Raw genomic sequence first — 15,453 nt, 5'->3', positions numbered from 1 at the left:
TTGGCATTCTCTCAATTAACAGGTGCGCCTTGTTAAAAGTTAATTTGTGGAATTTCTTTCCTTCTTAATGCGTTTGAGCCAATCAGTTGTGTTGTGACAAGGTAGGGGTGGTATACAGAAGATAGCACTATTTGGTTAAAGACCAAGTCCATATTATGACAAGAACCGCTCAAAAAAGCAAAGAGAAACGACAGTCCATCATTACTTTAAGACATGAAGGTCAGTCAATGCCGTAAATGTCAAGAACTTTGAAAGTTTCTTCAAGTGCAGTCACAAAAACCAACAAGCACTATGATGAAACTGTCTCTCATGAGGACCACCACAGGAAAGGAAGGCCCAGAGGATAAGTTCATTAGAGTTAACTGCACCTCAGATTTCAGCCCAAATAAATGCTTCACAGAGTTCAAGTAACAGACACATCTCAACATCAACTGTTCAGAGGAGACTACATGAATCAGACCTTCATGGTTGAATTGCTGCAAAGAAAACACTACTAAAGGACACCAATAAAAAGAAAAAACTTGCTTGGGCCAAGAAACACGAGCAATGGACCAGTGGATCTGTCTGATGAGTCCAAATTTGAGATTTTTGGTTCCAACTGCCGTGTCTTTGTGAGACACTGAGTAGATGAACGCATATGTGGTTCCCACATGAAGCATGGTGACACTATCTGTGATTTATTTAGAATTCAAGGGACACTTAACCAGCATGGCTACCACAGCATTCTGCAGCGATACACCATCACATCTGGTTTGCACTTAGTTTGACTATCATTTTCAACAGGACAACCTTTTCCTTCCCTTTATTTAACTAGGCAAGTCAGTTAAAACCTATTTGGGATAGGGGGCAGTATTTTCACTTCCGGATGAAAAGCGTGACCAACGTAAACTGCCTGCTACTCAGGCCCAGAAGCTAGGATATGCATATAATTGGTAGATTTGGATGGAAAACACTCTAAAGTTTCAAACACGGTTACAATTATGTCTGTGAGTATTATATAACTCATTTGGCAGGTGAAACCCCGAGGGCAAACCATCCAGGAAAAAATACATTGAGGTGACTGTGTTTTCTATTAGTTTTCTATGGGGAACTAGATTGATGAGCCACCTGGTTGCAGTTCCTATGGCTTCCACTAGATGTCAACAGTCTTTAGTAATTGGGTGATATTTTTCCTTAGAGAAATCAAGAAGTAGCCCTTTCCTTTCTGTGTGTCAAGCCAAGTGTACTCTTGTTTGTTGCGTGCTCCACGTTGATTTTATCTGCTATTAAACACAGTATATTCCATCTTAAATTTGATCAATTATTTACTTTTTAGTATACCTAAAGTTGGATTAGTTGTTTAATGTTTGGACCAAGTTTACAGGTAACTTATTAGATAATTTGTAGTCATGTTGTGCGAGTTGGAACCAGTGTATTTCTGATTCAAACGTGCCAAATAAATTGACATTTTGGGGATATGTAAACGGAGTTTATCGAACAAAAGGACCATTTGTGATGTTTCTGGGACATATTGGAGTGCTGACAGAAGAAGATATTCAAAGGTAAGGCATGAATTATATCTTTATTTCTGAATTTCGTGTCGCACATGCTTGGTTGAAATATGATTTCACGTGTTTGTATGATGGTGCTGTCCTCAGATCATTGCATGGTTTGCTTTCGCCGTAAAGCCTTTTTGGAATCTGTCATGGTGGCTGGATTAACAAGAAGTTAAGCTTTAATTTGGTGTATTACACTTGTGATTTTATGAAAGTCAAATATTTCTAATAATTTATTCTGAATTTCGCGCTCTGCAATTTTCCGCTAACGGAACATCTAGCCGTAACAGGTTTTAAGACCAAATCCTTATTTTCAATGACGGCCTAGGAACAGTGGGTTAACTGCCTTGTTCATAGGGAGAACGACAGATTTTTACCTTGTCAGCTCAGGGATTCGATCGTGCAACCTTTCGGTTACAAGTCCATCTCTCTAACCATTAGGCTACCTGCCACCCGATGACCCACCACACCTCCAGTCTGTAAGGACTATTTGACCAAGAAGAAGAGTAATGGAGTGCTGCATCAGATGATCTGGCCTCCACAATCACCTGACCTCAAACCAATTGAGATGGTTTGGGATGAGTTGGTGAAGAGTGAAGGAAAAGTAGCCAACAAGTGCTCAGCATATGTTGGAACTCCTGTTGGAAAAGCATTCCAGGTGAAGCTGGTTGAGAGAATGTGCAAAGCTGTCATCAAGGGAAAGGGTGGCTACTTTGAAGAATCTCAAATATATTTTGATTTGTTTAACACGTTTTCGTCTACTACATGATTCCATATGTTTTATTTCATCGTTTTGATGTCTTCACTATTATTCTACAATGTAGAAAATAGTAAAAATGAAGTAAAACCCTTGAATGAGTAGGTGTGTCCATACTTTTGACTGATACTGTATATATATCATACTGTATTGTAATGGTAGAGTCATAAGACTGCACACAATGTACAGTTGCATATCAGTTGCATGGTTCCATCCTCTGATATCTGTGAGGAATGAAGCCGAGCGTGTAGATTAAGGATGGCATCTGGCCACCGGGGTGACAACACCAGCACGGGTCACTGGACGTTGCCACAGTAACCACCGCTCTGCCTCTGGCCAATAGCTTTTAATGCCACATTCCCTCAGCTATTGTACCGAATATTGCCATGACCTAACTACATCAATAACTTAACACAGTAGACTTGGCCTACAAATATGAAAGAACTGCCCAGCCTCCAACGATCTGTTGTGTCTTCTTCTCCCCTACTGAAAGCTATGTGGTTATCTAGACTAGAGTGCGACAGTTAGATTCTTGCTGTGATTGACAGATTACACGTTTATAGGGTAATAGATTATGGGTCTGGTCTGGAGGGCAGGCCTGGAATGGGAGGTGGTGGCAGATTCAGCAAGCCAGCATGACTTTCCATTTCTTTGTAATGCACTATCGTCTTCCCCAGGAAAGTATGTTGGCCTTTCCCTCTATACACAGTTTGGCTGGGGCTACAATTCCATGGACCTTGAGTGAGAAGCAGTTCAACGGGGAGCAGAAACCTCCAGAAGATTGAATTCCCCATCTCTAGACACTATGGCCCACTCATTCTGGAGGAAGAGATAGTGCATCTTCTACTAAATATGATCCAACACAGAGAAAACACAGAGAAAATACAATAAAGGTCTAGATTTACAATATAAAAACAGAAGACTTATAGAAGGAGCCTAATGACCGCTGCTGGCTTTGCTACTCCCCGACGTCCAATCAATGAGGATAAAGCTGAGGCTCATTACCATAAACAGGAAGCCTATTCCAGCGAAGCAGGCGGCCTGCGAGAGAGAGGGAGGCAGAGGAGAGGGAGAGTGAGAGAGAGGTAATGCGCACAGTTGATTATTTTCAGCCTTCATGCACTCAAAGTGATTAAACCACCATTATTGTAGTCTGGGTCCTGTGTACCAATTTCTTTACGTGAATTATGATATTGGTGTGGCATGACATTAAAACTGCATTACTCACTCAGCACATATTTCAAATGAATACTGAATGGATGAGTGAATACATTTAATCTGCATCATCTATATTTAGCACTTCAAACATTGTTTCAGCACATAATCTTCAGGCACTCTCTCTGTAGATATTCTAATCCAATTGAAAGCTCAGAGTCAAATTCCAGTAGCACTTTTTAATAACTCCACATAATAAAGCATTTATAATGGATTAGTAAATAGTTGATTTATCATTTATTAATCTTTACTCTGATCATTAATATAGGTCCTTATAAACCATTTACTAATCATTAGTTACTTATTTTTATGAGTGGCCTCGTCTGAAATGTGTGCTATTTATACTTTATAAATGTTTTGAGTGACCAGTGGAATTTCACACAAAAAGGTGGACATGACATTGGTAGACGTTTCAGCAGAACCCGATGCTCCTTAATAAGGTCTCAAAATAGCCCAGAACAAATCAATGGTCAAAGAATAAACACACAACACAGGATGTTAAAGGAAACATGTTGAACATTTAATTCACAAAACCTGTTGTGAAACACCTGTTGCAAGGGCTTAAGGAAGTGAACGTTTTGCTAATGTTGTCAACCTGGAGAACACAAACTAATCATTAAACATGGAGATGTAGTTACCCACAACAGCTGTCCAGACCGGCCATTTTTTCTCGAGTGGATTTTTATTCCTTTATTCCTACTACTGAAATGTGATCTAGGTGGAGATTTTACATGTCTGATTTGCAGGTAGAAATGTTACATGTATAACATTTAAACACTTCCTGTGCTTCAGTCTTTCAACCGCAGACTATTTTGGGCCTCTGAAGGCTGTAACTCTTTAAACGTAAAGGCAAAATCATTTATTCAGATATGTATTTATTTCCTTACCTCATAAGCAGTCTGCTCTTAATCTCTCGTGGACAGATTCTGCTTGTAACCCGAAGAATCTTTCGAGACGTGATGGAATGCGTAGGATAAAGAGCAGCAGTAGTTCGGGTATTTGGGTTTTCGCCACTGGATTATATGGACATCTGATTCACAAACACATTTTACCGTCTCTACCGGTCGCACCACTCAAAAGCTAGCAATAGAGCATTGCAAACGTGGACATTTCACACCTCTCCATGTGCTACATTCAACGCCATGACCCTGGCGTTGAGCTGAGGGCAACTGTAAATTCAAATCACTATTCACGTCTGTAAAGGATGTCACGCTGCTTAGTACCACTTACTCCTGATTTTGGCGCATACCGAGCTCGAACCAAGAACCTCTGCTTTACAAACACACGTGACCCTCCTCTCTCAAGCGTCTCTACCGGTCACACCACTCAAAACACACCAATTGAGCAGCACAAACAAGGACAATTAAGGCTATGGAGTAAATGTCACACTCTCCATGTGCCACACAAGGGTTGAGACTTTGCAAACCGGAACTCCTAATTTCTACACACGTATGGACCCAGAATTTAATCACGCAGGCGCAGCTGAACAAATGATGCAATATTTTATTTCTGGGTTAACTGAGATAGAGTACCACAGTATGAGTCGTTACACACCCATAAAACCTAGCTGTCTTTTAGAAACATTTAAAAAATAATGGCTGTGATTCGTGTAGGCTTACCCTGGCATGACGTTTTGATAACCGTGTAATTATCTCTTGGACAAGGTGACTTGTTCAATATATTTGCCTGTATTTGCTCCCAAAAATGAAATGCTAATTAGCTGCTAATGTGGCTATCATATACAAATGCCATGATCATCTGGACAAGACTGCCATATCGAGTAAGAATCTCTGGATTAACCATCTAATATTAGCTAAATGTAGTAATGAATAAATTGGGAATATTTCTTTAAATTCACAATTTTGTGAGTTTTATTGTGCAAGTTTTAAATTGACACAGTACCTGTTAGCAAATGTGTCAGTGAGAGATAACTTGCCGGAGCTTGCAGGGATGTGTAGTATTGCATGATGTATACTTTGATGCTAGTTATCATTTTGAAATCTGAGAGTAAATAGAGCCAAATATATTGATAAAAGTCACCTTGTCCGAGATGAATGATTTTATGAATCATTGTTTAACACTATAAAAGGTGTTTATAAATCTGTGATTAATTTACTAACATTTACAAATGTGGGAGTAATGATTACTAAATGATGAATTAACTATTTACTAATCCATTATAAATGCTTTATTACATTGAGTTATTATAAAGTGTTACCCAAATTCCTTATATTATGTGCACTTATGCTTAATTGTCCACATGCCCATACATAACAGACATAAAATATACATGTCATGTGTGTAAAACATTTATTATCTTTAACCCCCTAAGGTCGACGTCTGCGCCCGGTGGAAATCTAATTAAGGTAATAAAAATATCCCCATAAAAATCAGTCCGTTTAAGCTACAGATATCGTTTTATTGCATTGGATGTGTCTCAATCCACCGCATCCACTTATGATGCACTTCCACATCTACGATAAAAGGCGACAGAGCTAGAGTTTGTCAGACCATGAGGCATCCCGAAAATCGTTCTTCTCACAAAACTTTCTGTAACATTCCCGAACGGTTTGGCCTAAGAACTATTATGACCCCTCTATGGAAAGGCCTCACAGGCCTCACAAGACTCGTCTGAAGGTCCCCCGGTAAAAGCTGAAAAAATGTATATATGGAAGTAAATATGGAGACTGTTTACTGCCAAAAATAAGGGGTTAAATAACTCAGATGTAGTGGAGACACTTCAAAACAAACTTCCTTTACATTTTTTTTTGGGGGGGGGGACTATCTCTTCCATGTAGTGAGTCTGTTATTCAATGCATTTGGATGGGCTAATAGCAGTAAGGCCCAAAACATTTTTTCATCAAATTATTTATCTTTTTTATTTTAGTGGGATACTACAAGGGGTCTTACATTCTAAATGAAATAGCTAAATTAATCTTTATATGATCTTCTTAAAACAATTACATATGTTAGCTTAGAAGAATCCACCCCCTCCCCATCTTAGACCATGGTGGTCAGTGCCGTTTAACATGAGGGAGGCAGATTGTTTTTCATGAGCATGGCCTTATTTCTATTATAGCATAACGGATGACTCTCATTCATATTCCATTCACCCAGTTCAATGTAACAGCGATAGGTTTAGGCTACTACATGATACTTGGGACAACTTCAGGGATGAACTTGAGGACTATGCGCTGGCGACCGGTCTACATGAGAAACCCAACGAGGTACAAGTGGCAACTCTGAGGAGTTTAATGGGCAGCTAATGCAGGCATATCTACCGGCACAATCTCACCCTCACAGCACGTCAACAGTGTGATGCAAAGGCTATATTGGATGCATTGGAGAATTCCTTCAATCACGCCAGAAACGTAATTTATGAGCGGTTCGTTTACAAGCTGCAAACAGGAAGAGGGTGAGTCAGTACACCACTTTGTAACCCGTTTGAGAGAAAAATCCAGCACTTGTGAAAACGGGGGATTGAAAGATGAATTGTTTCGTGACAAAATAGTACTGGGAATTGCAAATGAGAGAGAGAGGCTTAACATTAGTAACTGCCATTGAAATGTGCCGCACTGCTGAAGTCACTGACATGAGAATGAGAGCAATGGAAATCGAAACCCCACGCTCCATCGTTGATACTGTTCACGCTGTTGCTAGGCAGACATTCAGACAAAACCAATCGAGGCAGAGTAATTCACCACGAACGGTGAACACAGAGCCACGTAGCATGTAAATACTGTGGGAATACACACACACGTGGCAAAGAGTACTGCCCTGCCTACGGAAAACCATGCAGAGCTTGTGGAACTAATAATCACTTTGCAAAAGTGTGTCTCAAAAGAAAAAGAAGGGTGAGTGAGGGCAAGATTCACTGTGTTGATGATGTCACTCAATGTTCAGAGCTGAACAGTGAAAGTGACATTTACATGCATGACAAAATCAATCTGGCACCGGACACACATATTTTGCCCAGCGATACTAGACTAAAGCTGTACTCAGGAGAGCTAATAAGCTCTATAGGCACCTTTGGGACCGAATGTGTTATTCGGGGACGCAAACACAAGCAGGAGTTTGAGATTGTGAAAACCAGTCAACAAGCCGAACCCAGACAGGTCCGAGCAGTCTTCGACATGCCAAACCTGTCTTGTGCAAAAAAAAGAGTACAGCGTCTCATCGGTTTTGCAAACTATCTTGCAAAGTTCATGCCACACCTATCAGCAGTCTGTGAGCCTCTGCGCCGGTTGCTGGACAAAGACACACCATGGCACTGGCTACCCAAGCACGAGGCCGCAGTGCAGGAGATGATATCTCTGGCTTCATCCATGCCAGTGTTGTGCTACTACGACGTCACGAAGCCTGTCACAATCCAGAGTGACTCCAGCCAATGGTGACTTGGATGCTGCCTTATGCAGGAAAGCCAGCGCCCACGTCATCTGCCCCCCCCCCACGTTTCCGTCGTGTCCTCTCCTCCTAACCACGCTGCTTGGTCCTTTGGTGGTGGGTAGTTCTGTCACGGCCGTTGAAAGAAGTGGACCAAAGTGCAACGTGGTGAGCGTACAATTTACTTTTATTTTAAAATGTCGCCAACAAAACCAAAAATTCAAGAAACAACTGTGAAGCTTACAGGGCTTTAGTGCCACAAACAAAGTGAACTACCCACACTGAAGGAGGGAAAAAGGGCTACCTAAGTATGATTCCCAATCAGAGACAACGATAGACAGCTTTCCCTGATTGAGAACCATTCCCGGCCAAAACATAGAGATAAAGAAACATAGAAAACAAATCATAGAATGCCCACCCCACATCACACCCTGACCTAACCAAATAGAGAAATAAAACAGCTTTCTAAGGTCAGGGCGTGACAGTTAAGGAGTCTAGTTGATAGGTAATCGACTAGCCTGACTGTTCCCCGGGATTTGTACAATGCATGAACAAGGCTATTGAACTTGACATTGGTGTCTGTCTTTATTCAACATATCATACTAAAACACGGTCAACGCACTCCACACTGCCCTTTCCCACCTGGACAAAAGGAACACCTACAGTATGTGAGAATGCGGTTCATTGACTACAGCTCAGCATTCAACACCCTCAAAGCTCATCACTAAGCTAAGGACCCTGGAACTAAACACCTCCCTCTGCAACTGGATCCTGGACTTCCTGACGGAGCACGCCCAGGTGGTAAGGGTGGGCAACAACACGTCTGCCACACTGATCCTCAACACTGGGGCCTTTCAGGGGTGTGTACTTAGTCCTCTACTGTACTCCCTGTTCACCCACGACTGCGTGGTCACGACTCCAACACCATCAAATTTGCTGGCGACATAACAGTATTAGGCCTGATCACCGACAACGATGAGACAGCATATAGGGAAGAGTCCTGCAATCCAGGACCTATATAATAGGCAGTGTCAGAGGAAAGCCCATAAAATTGTCAGAGACTCCAGTCACCCAAGACCCCCCCCCCCTCCATTTGTTTTGTACACTGCTGCTACTCAGTGTTTATTACACAGTCACTTCACCACTTCACTTCACCCCTACCTACATGTACCACAACTAACCTGTACCCCCGCACACTGTCTCGGTACCAGTACCCCCTGTATATAGCCTCGTTATTGTTATGTTATTGTGTTACCTTTTATTACTTTTTATTTTTTACATTAGTTCATTTGGTAAATATTTTCTTAACTCTTCTTGAATTGCACTGTTGGTTTAGGGCTTGTATGTAAGCATTTCATGGTAAGGTCTACACTTGTTGTATTCAGCACATGACAAATAATGTTTTGATTTGAAGTAAGTGAAACTGAAAGTGAAAAAATGACAAACTCTCTCTTTCTCTCTTGTTTCTCCTTCATTTTGGAAGAAATTAATTTGTTCCAAACTGTTCAACTATTGTCTTTCTCTCTTTGAGCCAACTATTCACCACATTTTACACTGCAGTGCTAGCTAGCTGTAGCTTATGATCTCAGTTACTCGATTAATTCTCTGTTGCTTTGATTGGGTGGAGAACATGTCATTCACGCTGCAAGAGCTCTGATAGGCTGGAGGACGTCCTTCGGATGTTGTCATAATTACTGTGTAAGACTTTGGAAGGACCTGAGAACCATGAGCCTCCTAGGTTTTGTATTGAAGTCAATGTATGCAGAGCAGGACGGAAGCTAGCTTTCCTCTGGCTACACCATAATGCTACCCTACGGAGTGCTGTTGAGGCTACTGTAAACCTTCTTTGTAAAATATTGTGTTTTAATCAGTTATTTGGTGACTTGATTATATTTAGTTTAGTTTTATAAAAATAGGATAACTTTTTTAATGTTTTACAATTTTTATTAAATTCACTGAAGAGGATGGTCCTCCACTTCCTCCTCCGAGTAACCTCCACTGTGACAAGGCTAAGACTCTTATGGGTTAAAAACCAATAGTTAACAGTAATCTCCAGAGTTCTAGTAAGACATGACAGGAGTCTCTATGGCTGTAGGATGTAGGGGGGCGCTAGGAGACATCACTCACCAGGATTTTGGGGGTAGAGCGCATGGGCTCCTCCTCTTCGGGTACAATGCGGATGTAGAAGACAGCAGGGAAGATGAAGATGAGGCAGGGGGCAGATGTGGCACCTGAGGGAGGAGTGGATAAAAACACTCTGTAGCCATAGTGTCAAACAACAAGATCTACAGAACCGTAGAATAACAAGAGCCCAAATGAACAGCGAGGAAGTAGCCTAGCGATGTCAGGAACGTCACCAAAAAGTATCCTTTGTCTCCCTGACTGCCAGAATGACACCGGCAGAAACAAGAGATTCCATTCTAAAGGCTTTATTGGGATAGAAAGTGTTGAAGTTAACGTTAAACACAACAGATTACTATTCACCCAACAATACTCATGAAACTACACAGAGTTGGGACAATAAGGTGCTAAAACTACAGCATACATGTAAAAATGCATTATAATCCTTGATGAAAGGATCGAACATTTCAGTTTCTTCGATCATAAGACTTAATCATTCCTGAGGTGATTTAAGAGCTTTCCCCGAAAATGTCTCCAAATCTGTCACTGTACGTACATTATTACGGCTGAGGGGTTAATGCATAGAGGATCAAATGGTCTAGGGTGAAATGTAAGAGGCTATGATCATCACTCTGCGAGGACCCCCCAGTTTATTGTAAGGTAGCCGAGGGCAACTAGACCTCCATCTGTCTGGACAATGATATTTCCTCTTAGCAAAGTCACAATGACAGTGCAGAAAGTTAGACTGCTTTATTACATAAAGGTTCAATTTTCACCTAAATCCCTAAGCTTTTACTTACAGGCAGGTGTGCCCTTTTGTGTTCAATGAGGTACAATTCCAGGTAGCCTTGTGTCTGGAGGCATACGTTCTAGAGATTTTTTGGAATTCCTACCGATGATGCCGAAGATGCCCAGGATGTTAGGGGCGAAGATGACCAGCATGTTGATGAGGGTGAGCAGGGTGACAGCAATGGCAATGTGGCGGGGCCAGTAGAATGTCTTGTTGGGGAAAAACAACTGCTGGATGGCTCTCCTTACCTGAGAAGACCACAGGGAGAAAAGCACAGTTAGAACACTATTCTTATTCACAGACACACACTTTCATCAAAGAGCAGAAACTCACTGCTTTAATATAGTAATATACATAGCATACATCTTTACTTCTAGACATACACAGTTTCATTGAGACAGACACATAGTTTGTGATAAGAGGTAATACTCACAGGGAAGAGCACTATGGGGACGGTGAGTGTGACAGCGGTGAGCACGGCCAGACGGACACAGAGGATCAGGGTGTCGTACGGGTCCAGACGGCTGTAGGTGTGCAGCAGCTCTGACTCCACCTCACCTGTAGGGGGCAGACACACAGGAGGAGGGCTTAGCGAAGCATCAATAACCACCAACTCCAGAAAGAGCAGAAAATGTATTACAAACGATATGCAACATATCATCATCACATCAATGTTTTTCCATCAGAAGGCAAAAGATCAGTCTGGCTTATATGTTACATGCTGCTCCTCTTTGTGCTTGGAGCCTTATATTGAAATATACTACAGTAATATACTGCTATGATTGTGCTTATAACAATGTCATAGAGTAGAATCACTGGCATATTACAAATTGGTCTGATATGAACTACGGCCACCAGGAGGAGCAGTTACTTCATAATGATTCTCTACCACTTTAAAAACAGCCTCTGTGAAGCCTAAAAGAGCTTTGTCCATGCAAATGAATGGCAAACGTGAGAAGTGGCTTTTTGTTAGCGAACTGAACTAGCCTGAAGCTCATGTAAAATGGGCCTGTGGGGAGCATTATAATGACATGGAGGTGAGTGGGCCTCACCATAGAAGGTCAGGTATCCAAACAGAGCAGCCAGGAAGTACATGGTGTACATGACTACAATGGAGATGTTGGACACATGCTGCATCCTTTGCTTGGTTGGGCTGAAATCAGAGAATATTGGATGATGTGATGTCACACACGCTTACACACACACCACACACACACCAATATGCCCACAAAAAAAGGCCAGTTTGAGCTTTAGGGCATTTTTGATTTGTTTGAGGGTTACATAAGATCCAAGAATCTTACAAAGGAATATTATATTGTGGCTGAACACATGTCAGATTGATCTAAAGTAGGATGATTATTCAGATTATCACCAGGCTAGCCATGTGTATTTACACATTACTGAGAATGCAAAGCAGTGTGCTATATGACACTGGCATATGAGTAGCCAAGCACAAAGTTGACATAATGATTTTCCTATCTGCAGGATGACTGAACTGAATTAAAGGGTACGATAGTAAACAGCAACAATGTTGCATCCTGGGAAAGTGGGGCACCTACTTTTTGAGCTCGGTGTAGATGGGCAGGACCTCAGGGTGGCACACAAAGGCAAACGCCAGGATGGGGATGGTGTAGGCAGTCTGGAAAACAATTGACTGTGAAGTCACCATGGATACGGTGGCGCCAGCCCCAACCCTCTTACCACCAACCTAGTGTTTTACTGGCCATTAGGGCCTTGAAGCACACATCACACAGAGCAAATTATTTCCTGTGATTAACTTGGACCTGGCTACTGACCAATGTTTAGCCTGCTTAGGGATGCCTGGGCCATAAGTATATCAGCAGGAGGGACTGGTCTAACTACCCGGGGCGACTTGGGAAATCTAGTGCATCTTTAGGGGATGCTGATTATGGGTTTGTATACACTAGTCAATAATCTACTGCTAATTCCCCAGTGTATGACTGACTACACAAGACTACAACTGTACTGTTACTAATAGTAATGCATAATATGAATATCAAATACAATTGTATTTGTCACATGCGCCGAATGCAACAAATGTAGACTTTACAGTGAAATGCTTACTTACGAGCCCTTTCCCAACAATGCAGTTAAAAAGTAAGAAAATTAACAAATAGATCAAAAGAAAACAGTAACACAATAAAATAACACAATAAATTAACAATAACAAGGCTATATACAAGGAGTACCAGTACCGAGTCAGTGTGCTGAGGTATGAGGTAGTTGGTGTCCGGATCTTTCATTACACACACCTGTCCCCATTTCCCACTGATTAGTAGTTGTATAAGTGTGCCTTTTGATTTCCATTGGGTGGTTGATTATTGTTACAATGTCCGTTGGTGCGTGAGAGTACCTGTGCTGTGTGTTTTGGGCTTTCATGTCCTTGTGGATTGCACAGATGATTACGGGTCTCGTCCCGTGTGTTAATCATTGTGCGCGTGTGTTATTTATTTGAGGTACTCCTCGCTCTTTTGTTTTGGGTTTCTACCCTGTGTCTTGTTACGTGTTTCTTTGGTCTTCGTTCCCCGCATCTTTACACTGCACACCATCATTTGGGCTTTAAAAAAAAAACTATTACACATTCCTGCGTCTGTCTCCCGATCCGTCATACCAACGTGACAGTTGGATTGATTGATTGAGATCAAATGTACATGTAGGTTTGGTTAGGTGACTGATTTAAGTATACTGGTCTTTGCGGAGGGATAGGGTTCTACCAAAATCCGTTTTGATCAGAAAAAACTGTTTTGGAATAAAAGGGTTCTATGTAAGGTAAAGGGTTCTACTTAGAACATTTACCGTCCTAAGAACTGTTTTTGGAAGAAAGGGTTATTTGATGATTCTTTGGAAGGCAAGAACGATTCTTTGAAAGGCAAGAAGGGCTCTACATAGAACCATATATAATATCTCCCAACATGCTCTATTGCAGGGAGATTTTCAGAATGATTTGTTTTACTATAATACCTGTGTTTTTGCATGTACATTGATTGGTTGATTCATATTATGCTACACAAAGATAAATAACATACAGATTTCTAAACTAATCCATTCTGTTAATAATTTGATTTATTGCACCCATTACTGAGATGGTTGTTCCAGTTTAGATGATTGAGGTAGTCTCAGTGTTCAATTGTACCTACCCTGGCAGTCTGAATGGAGACTGCAGGTAATTAACAATTTGACTTGTTGGATGTCCAAACTGGCTGGATTCCAATATGAATAACACATCACTTTGCCAACCAACATAATGTGACTTTCAGGCATGATGTGGCCTGTAAACCAGGAGATTCCTAACACCACTGTGTTAGGGTATAACTAAGCCCTCAAAGAAAGGCCAAATGATATATGTAATGTATTGTCATAAATATATATTTTTAATTAAACTCGGAAGTCATTAAATAGTTTATAATGTAATTTTAAAGGCTAATAAGGCTGGTGAAACCCTTCATAGATGGTTCTACGAAGAATCTTTAGATGATAAAATTGGTTTTGATAGAGGGTTCTAGGTATAACCATATAGATGGGGTTCTTTGAAGAACCCTACATACATAGAGGGTTCTACCCAGTACCAAAAAGGGTTCCCCTATGAGGACACTCCAAAGAACACTGTATGGTTATACTCAGCCCCTTTTTTTCTAATAGTGTGTATATTACCATAAAACAATGTACAGTATGTTATCGTAAATTCCAACAAAACTTTAGCTTAACAGTACATTACTGTAAAGTTTACAGTAATGTACTGTTAACCCAAAGTTTATTTGTAATTTACGTAACTGGCTGCCAGCAAGGTACCGTCAAAACAACAGGATTGTTTTTACAGTGTAGCTGCAGAGTACTCGCTGAAGAGATTGTCATAGTAAGACATGAGAAAGACTGAGAAGAAATGCCAGGCCTTCCTCATCAGGGCCATTTCCCCAGAGTTGGCCCACAGAGAGAGAACTGTTACAGTCTGTGATACAGTGCCAGAGAATGACGTGAGCCCCCGAGTGGTTCTACTCTCCAGTCAGACAGGAGCTGACATCTCAGTCTGGGAATACTGGGAGACCATTGGGAGGCTGAGCCCTAACCTTCACATGATGGATGCTCCTATTACCTCCTATTCAGACCTATTACTCTTTCTGGAGCACACAGGTCTGATTAATACATTGTGATTCAACAGAGTGGGATTGTTCATAGCGCAAACAGGCTAGTGGGTCATCTGTTTTTTCCATTGTCATTAGCAACATGCTAAATATTTTCTTGAATACCTGTGATGGAAAGGATGGGCTGATGGAGTTAACTGTACAGGAACCCACCTGTGAGTTGAGGTTGACCATTTTGGGAACACAGGCTTGGTTGTAACCTGTGTCGTTGGTAACAGCAATCACACTGGCTGTGCTGTTAAAGGCAAAGTCTATAAAGGGACAGGGGGTATGGAACTTCTTATAGATGACCTGCAGAGAGGAAAGAGTAGTTGGCTGGATGAGATGAGTAGTCTGAAGGACATGGGCCTGCATACATAACAGCACAGTACACAAAATCAAAACTAGGTCAGACAAACACACACACACACACACACACACACACACAGACACAGACCAACGTGGTCCGAAACTGCAGGGTACAAAACTTGTCCACAGAAATCTGAGAGAGAG

General features: G+C 41.4%; 1 protein-coding gene across 2 annotated transcripts in view; it reads right to left on the bottom strand.

Moving 5' to 3' along the window:
- Positions 1 to 2,358: 2,358 nt before the first annotated feature.
- Positions 2,359 to 15,453, bottom strand: part of LOC124004330 (sodium-coupled neutral amino acid transporter 3-like) — a 51,605-nt gene continuing 38,510 nt past the window's right edge. For both annotated transcript variants that reach the window (XM_046313155.1, XM_046313156.1), the window contains 7 exons: positions 15,115 to 15,252; positions 12,361 to 12,440; positions 11,854 to 11,954; positions 11,235 to 11,359; positions 10,905 to 11,049; positions 10,018 to 10,121; positions 2,359 to 3,333 (listed from right to left, as the gene is read on the bottom strand). In XM_046313155.1, coding sequence (XP_046169111.1) covers positions 3,229 to 3,333; positions 10,018 to 10,121; positions 10,905 to 11,049; positions 11,235 to 11,359; positions 11,854 to 11,954; positions 12,361 to 12,440; positions 15,115 to 15,252 — 798 coding nt within the window. In that variant the 3' untranslated portion in view covers positions 2,359 to 3,228. The remainder of the gene's footprint in view (positions 3,334 to 10,017; positions 10,122 to 10,904; positions 11,050 to 11,234; positions 11,360 to 11,853; positions 11,955 to 12,360; positions 12,441 to 15,114; positions 15,253 to 15,453) is intronic.

This window comes from Oncorhynchus gorbuscha, linkage group LG18 (genome assembly GCF_021184085.1).
Source record: "Oncorhynchus gorbuscha isolate QuinsamMale2020 ecotype Even-year linkage group LG18, OgorEven_v1.0, whole genome shotgun sequence".
Classification (NCBI taxonomy): Eukaryota; Metazoa; Chordata; class Actinopteri; order Salmoniformes; family Salmonidae; genus Oncorhynchus; species Oncorhynchus gorbuscha.
The sequence above is the reverse complement of the archived record's forward strand: the minus strand, read 5'-3'. Positions and strand labels throughout refer to the sequence as shown.